The following is a 7,130-nucleotide window of genomic DNA, read 5'->3' as shown; positions in this document are numbered from 1 at the left end:
ATACAAGATTAATGGTTTTGCTCTGTGAAGATGTTCAGCAGTGATTTCACATAAATCCTAATGTCAGACCATCCTAGTTTAGTGTGGTAACATGCTAACATTTGCTAATTGGCACTAAACACAACAATGGAAATCGTTAGTTTTACAGGCATTTGGGCATAATTGAAAACCTGACCTGTGACAATTCATCCTGACGGGGAACATGAATGTCTGTACAAGTTTCATGGCAACTCATCCAATAGTTTTTGAGATATTACACCTTGAACCATACAAGTAGACCTGCTGGATGGATCATCTGAGACTTTAGGAAACATCCTCTGGGAACCAAGAATGTGTGTAAATTTTTGTGCCGATCCACCAAGTAGATTTTGAGATGTTTCACTGGATAACTGAAAACTTTGAGCAGCTGGTGGCACTTGGTGAAAAGTCACTGACCAAAATGGAGGCTTTCAACCTCTGGGAACCACAAATGTCAAAAATGTACAAAATTTCATGGCAATCCATTCAATATTTGTTGAGATATTTCAGTCTGGACTGAAGTGGCAGACTGGCCAAAAGACCAACACTACCAGTCATACAGCCACAATGCTAGCTTGGCTAAATAAAACACACACAAACAAGTCATTTTAAAGCTTTTATAAGACATCTCATACACAGAAATAAAGATTCAACTTCATACAAGAGCTTTAAGTAGTATCTTCCACGTGGATAATTGATTGTGCAATTGCTGTGCTGAGTAAAGAAGTTGCATTCAAGATTATGTGAGGATCTTGCAGATTTCTAAGTGAGTGCTTGTATTTGGCCCCACAGCCAATTGTACACTGATGACAAGTCCTGATCCTTCAGCAGGAACAGTCAGCTTGGTGTGCAGATATCACTTGGGGCAAACTAGGTACCATAGATATAACATATTTTCATCCACCAAAAGACACAGATTGTGCTGTAGTGTGCTTTACAAAGCACTTTAACTTTACAAGGCCACATTATAGAGTGAATGTGTGCAAAAATACCTGCGCAGTGTCTCAAGACACACTGCAGCTATTCAAGATACGTTAGATTTTTCAAAAATAAACAAATATATAAGTAAAAAACTGGCTACCTTATATCATAATATGCAAAAAGTTTGTTTTTTTTAAAGGCTTGGCTGCTTACTCACAGGCAACATGCAAGTAAGTTTTCCCAGGTGTGGTGGTTTAGTGAGGAGCAAGGTGTTGTAATGGGGAGCTTGTGAGTGTGTAGGCTGTGAGCTGCGAGTGTCCCTTTTCAAACCCAAATATTCCCCTTAGGCAACACTCAGAAGGTGTTAGACAAAAACAAAAAAGAAAAAAAATGTTATGAAATAGTCCAAAAAGAAAGAGGAATGCAACACATTTAAACTGGAAACTAATAAGATCACATTAATTGTTAAGGCTTCCCTTTACAGGCCACAAATAACATCCACTCATTTATATGTAATGCCAAACACATAATAAATAACTGTTAGAATGCAAAATGGTTCATTAATAACAACGAGCTGCAGGATATGTAAGACTTCTTGGAGAGCTGACTGTGCCCCGTATTTGGCACATTGGATTGTTGACCTTTGGCCTCTGATGGACACACTTCAGGTCCGCACTTGGAATTTCCCTGCTTTAGTCAAATATTTGACCCCTTTAAATGGTTTGTACTTCTCTCCGTACATGTCAAGACGACTCACTTTAAGACCTGTAACAGAGGGGACAGTTTCAATCCAAACATTATCACAGAAATCACTGTTATTGCTGCTTGGATCATTACAGTTGGACAGTGAGGCAAACAGAGAACACTAGTTAAGTACCTGGACTTTGAGCTGGGTACCAAGGCTCATTTAAAAGATTACAGAGGTCATGCGGTGAGGGTTACCTGATATGGCCAGCTGCTGTATCTTCAGGTCAATGTTGAGTGAGGGGTTATCTTCAGGTTTGGGGGCTCCTGACTGCATACTCAGACTACCTCGCAGGTTAGGAAGCTTCTGAGGGTTCAGTTTCCCGATATCCCAAACCAAAACCTACCAAAGCATGGACAGGCATAATTAAAAAAAAACAATAAAACAATAAAACAGAATCCTATTGTCTCTTTAAAACCATCAGTTGCTTCACTATACAGCTGCTTAGGTCATACTTTGGACTATCCTGTGAGCGGTTACCTTGGTAGCAAGGTCGTAGGTGTAGTTTCCCTGTGTGGCTGTGAGGTTGGCGCTGAGCACAGCTTTAGGCATGTGGATGGTGACCATCAAGCCCTCCACCGTCTTCCCCATGGTCTGCTTGGGTCCGATCGTGATGTCCAGGCGACCGCAAGATCCCGTCTCAAAGAAACTGATGTTCTGCTTCACGTAAACCGGCATGGCCACGACACTGAGGGAGGAAACAGCATTGACAGTTAACAGCGGGCTTTGCAGCTCATGTTTATGAAGTGAAGTGAAGATTGTGAAATCCTTATTGAGGAAATGAAACCAGAATTTGAATCCACTCCTCTGAACTGAAACCCCAAGAAAACAACAGGACAAAGGTTTTATTGTTGCTAGAAGATCTTGATTACCCCTCATGATTATACATAAACTGATAAGGGTTCATTTAAAAATGTTAAGGTAACCAAATTCCTGCTCGTTGTCACAAGAAGCACAAGTCTGGATGTGATTAACAGACAACATTTTTTCAATTTAATTATAAACAAGACAGAGTGCTGCCTGTTCTTACTTTTGAGAGCTGACGTGATAGCTCATGAGCGTGAAGTTTCCGTCTGGCGGGATGAAAGAGAGGACTCGCTCTGACTCCCAGCGCTTAAACCGCACACACGGGTGAAAACTCACATCATCGAGAAGACGAGGATTCTGTCATCAAAAAACGACGACAACGTGAGCGGACACACACACACACACACACCATCACACATACACATAAAAACCACACACACACACACATAAAAAACAGGTAAACTGTGAAGAGGAGCGGGACCCACCATAAAGGACAGAGTGAGGTCAGGCATCCCAGTGAGCCTCACGCAGGCTTCAATTACACCCTGGATCTCTGCAAATACGGTCGTACCTGAACATGAATGAAAGACAAAGTAGATGAGAAAATGAGAAAAAAGTAATCCATCTATATAACCTTCCTATCCAGAAACCTTCACTGTAGGTCAATTTTTGTCTTACTGCCATTGACAAACTCTTCAACTATGGTGATCAAGCAAGTTCGTACCTGATTTGTCCAGAATGGCATCAATTTCCTCTATTACATCAAAATATGCCTCATTATTGGTGTATTTAACACCAGCCCGCCTCCAGGGGATATTGGACAATTGACCAGTTGGCAGCGTGTCTCCGACATTACTACTTCCTGGAAAACTCAAAAAAAAAAAGTTTTAAGTGTAAAATGTACACATAAACATAAGTAATAGGATTTAAAACTGGGTTTAGAGACAAGTAGATGAAGGGTGGTTCAAGTCAGAGTTTATTCTGTTTACCTGTGAGTGTATTGACGACTGATCGCAGGATGGTGGGAGGCCTGATCATCTCTTTGAGGACGTTGGACTCGGTTGCCAGCGGAAAGCCATTGTCCAGCATCTCTTCCAACAGCTCATACACGATCACCACGTTGTCTTTGATTACGCCTTCTGAGCATTCTCCAAAGTAGTCCTGTTAACAACAAGATCAGTTTAACTCCAAACGACTGACACATGCAAAATGTTGTAGAAAGTCTGAGTGGATTTGTCAGTGCATGATTTATCTTTGGGATTTGGAATACAATCAGGAAATATTTCCAGTAAGACCCAAACTCCCAATTCCATTCAACATACTTAATGTATACAGTATGATATACTCATTTTCATGGTATATAGTTTCTGCTGTAAGTAAACAACAAATCAATGCACTTGTACAATGTACCGTTTTGCTCTAACAGGAAATAATGCAATAAATGTGACCACAGATGTCAGTCAAACTACAACTTTGGACTGATGCATAAACGTCACACAGTGAGACCATCTGCAATTTTAGGGCAAATGGTGAAAAATGTCAATTGATGTTTCCCAAACCCCAAGATGCAACCCAAAATGTCTCAACCTGAAATTTTTTAGTCCTGACCAACAGTCCACAATCCAAAGATATTCAGTTTACAATCATAGAGGATTAAAGAAACCTGAAAATATTCACACAAGCTGGAACCTGAGAATTTTGGCCACTATCAAATAGTTGGTGATTAATTTTCTATTGATCGCCTAATACATACGCCTATACAATTTGTTTTAACACTTTGTGGCTGTGAGTAGCTCCTCCATTTCCTTTGTATAATGCATTAATGCAAGAATACAGCTCTATAAAAACAGCCACTGCAGCTACTTGGCACCCTCGGTGCACTTTGGGCACATTGAGGACACACAGATATGTTCACCACTGGATCTGCCTTGTTTAACACTGGGAGACACTGACTGGGAGAGGAAAGAAGAAAAGGCAAAGTTCTTAAAAAACACATCTGTTTTCAGTTTTTGGACTTTTTCTCCAATCTTTGATTTTTGGTGAAATATTGGATCATTTAAAGATTTACTGAAATGAAGCCATGTGAGAGGTTCACAGGGAAAAATCACTATTTGGTGGAGTGGTTAACAACTCATAGACATCTGAAATGTGACCCCGACTACACACTGCTTTTTGTAAGATGTCAAAAACCAAAAAGATTGGAAACCACTGGTTTCATCTTTAACAATGTGTTTTTTTTATAAAAGCTTGTTATATTATCCATTGTGTCAAATCTTCATCTGAAAATAAATGTAGTGGAGCAGGAAGTACAATATTTCCCTCTGAAATGTGGTGGAGTGGAAGTATAAAGTAGCATCAAATGGAAATACTCGAGCAAATACACAATCTGATGAGGTTATTCAGGACAATGAGCACTTTGCATTATATATTCTTTATCGAGATGAACACGGAGCTTTGTCACACCTGAAAAGTGTCTGCCACTCTGTGCAGGAACTCAATGACAAACAGTGGAGGGACTTCGGTCTGGATGACAGAGAGGAAGAACAGCTTGCCCCTGTATATGCTGATGAGGTAGTGGTGTGGGGTCTGCAGGACTGGGGGCACATTCTCCGGCTCCACGGCCTTCTCCTTCGCCTCGAAAAAGTAATCACACACACTCCGGCTGATGACACTTTTCCAGTGTTTCTCCAGGAAGATGTCTCCCGAGTGATTAACCAGGAACAGACTGTGGATCATCTCAGCTGCAACAATGAGAAGATTGTTATTGTTGTTGTTGTTGTTGTTGTTGTTAGGAGTGCACAGACAAACACAGACAGTCAGACAGAGAGGGAGACAGAGAGACACAGACACAGACAGATTAATTCAGGAATCATTTGTTAGTGCATAAATTAAAATAATGCAGTGTGAATGTAATATAGTGTCACTTGATGTCAACATTTTTCCACTATCAGTCTGTCAAACTAACTTCAACCTCAGGTAAGTTAAATGTTTACAGATTCAGACATTTTTACTATCTGCTGTTAAAACAAATGCAATAAATGATAGAACAATAGACCTAACAGTGACATAACAACGCTGGATTGAAGGTGATGTACAAGTTAAGTTAAAAGTTTTACCTGCTTACTCCACTTGATTCTGCCAAGAATATGACTTGATGCCAATATGGCAGAAGTGACCGAGTCGTTGAGCAGACGGCAGCAGTTAACGTTACGTGCACACGTAAACACACCGAAGTCACGAGAGCAAATCGATAAATCGAAACAATGAGACTCAAATACTATTCGTGAAGTATCGAAATATTTTCTCGATGGTTTAAATGCCAAGCAACTCTGATGTCAACTTGATATTTGCTTTCGGAGCAAAGTTTCGGGATTTTTTGTCAGGCAGCATCTACGGGCAGCTTTCAGCTTAGAGCTTTTGTTGCCCTGAGTCTCGTCTTACAGGTTTTTCTGCGGCATCTCCTCTCAAAATGCCAAAAATTTTCACTTCCTTGTAAACCACATACTTAAATCCCTGTGTCAGGTTTCACTTATTGAAACATTCATGGCAATGTGCTACACTAAGAATCCCAACTTTAGATCCATCAAAGATATGGTTCTGACCTGGTACAAGTCTGTCTCAAAACAACAGTCAGGTACCCATATGAACACTGAAAGAGGTTTTCCTCACTGTAATCATTCTTCCTGTTCATACTGGCTATTAAAAGATCCCCTTCAAATGCTATTTCAATGTAAGTGATGGGGAATCTTCAGTGTGTCCACACAGCCATTTTGTGCATTTAAAAGTTTATCTGAAGCTTTTATGAGGCTTCAACGGTCTGAGTTACTCATACCAAGTGGATATCTGCCCCATTTATGGTCTTTTAAGCATAAAATTCCCTCTGGTCGAGATACAGTGATAAAAAGAGGGACTTTGGCACTAAAAAGACTGTTGAAAGATATCTGCTTGATATGACTCAAGCTTCATATTAGATTCAGATAAACTTTTAAAGACATTTTTCCACAGAAAAACTGGATTTTGGTCCACTTACATTGTAAGTGCATTATGAAGGGATCTTCTAATGGTCAGCATGAACAGGAGGAATGATTACAGCAAGAAAAAACTATTTTAGTGTGCATTTGGGCACCTAACTGTTGTTTAAGACAGAGCTGAAAAACTGTGAACCCATCCTTTAAGTAGAGCAAAAAAGACAGTGTGCACCACATCCTACCCATTTCTATGTATAAACAGCTTTGCCTTTTTTCAGGTAAACTTGGATAATTTCTGTCCACTTGGCGAATGTCCAATGTTCACTGTCCTTGGGGCAATTTGCCTGTTTAGCAGCTATGCTATTTTTAAGTTTAGGAAAGTTAATGTTAGGGAGGAGATTAATGGAAGGCTGGTTTTTGTAGTTAGGTTTTTACTTGGCTTTTAAACGTGCTTACTGACGTCACCTCTTTAATTTCTGCTGGTAAAGTGTTGCAGATTTTAGGTGCGTAAAGAGAGATGGCTGCATCCCCAGTGTTTTTATAGGTGCGGTATGGTGAGAGCAGCAGCCAAGTATCAGAAGACCATATTCACCAGCTGGTTGTTTATTTTATTTCTCTGCCCTGTAGTGCTTGGCAATGTACAGTGGGTTTATTTTAAGTTTTTTCATGGG

General features: G+C 40.1%; 1 protein-coding gene across 1 annotated transcript; it reads right to left on the bottom strand.

Moving 5' to 3' along the window:
- Window positions 1–621: 621 nt before the first annotated feature.
- ap3m1 (adaptor related protein complex 3 subunit mu 1) lies at window positions 622–6,128 on the bottom strand. The gene is made up of 9 exons (XM_044373554.1): window positions 5,608–6,128; window positions 4,955–5,232; window positions 3,481–3,652; window positions 3,216–3,353; window positions 2,977–3,062; window positions 2,715–2,848; window positions 2,165–2,372; window positions 1,882–2,026; window positions 622–1,704 (listed from the first exon to the last, which is right to left on the bottom strand). The coding sequence occupies exons 2-9, from the start codon at window positions 5,225–5,227 to the stop codon at window positions 1,604–1,606; spliced, it is 1,257 nt and encodes a 418-aa protein (XP_044229489.1). The 5' UTR covers window positions 5,228–5,232; window positions 5,608–6,128; the 3' UTR covers window positions 622–1,603.
- Between the last annotated feature and the right edge of the window lie 1,002 nt (window positions 6,129–7,130).

This window comes from Thunnus albacares, chromosome 14 (genome assembly GCF_914725855.1).
Source record: "Thunnus albacares chromosome 14, fThuAlb1.1, whole genome shotgun sequence".
Classification (NCBI taxonomy): Eukaryota; Metazoa; Chordata; class Actinopteri; order Scombriformes; family Scombridae; genus Thunnus; species Thunnus albacares.
The sequence above is the reverse complement of the archived record's forward strand: the minus strand, read 5'-3'. Positions and strand labels throughout refer to the sequence as shown.

What these genes read in the sequence shown, in the direction of transcription:
- ap3m1 (XM_044373554.1), bottom strand. Translation starts at nt 5,227, where the DNA reads ATGATCCACAGTCTGTTCCTGGTTAATCACTCGGGAGACATCTTCCTG. An exon ending in AGTCGTCAATACACTCACAG is followed by an intron (nt 3,354 to 3,480) that starts GTAAACAGAATA and finishes TGAGTTTTCCAG; the next exon opens with GAAGTAGTAATGTCGGAGAC. An exon ending in ACAGCAGCTGGCCATATCAG is followed by an intron (nt 1,705 to 1,881) that starts GTAACCCTCACC and finishes CCTCTGTTACAG; the next exon opens with GTCTTAAAGTGAGTCGTCTT.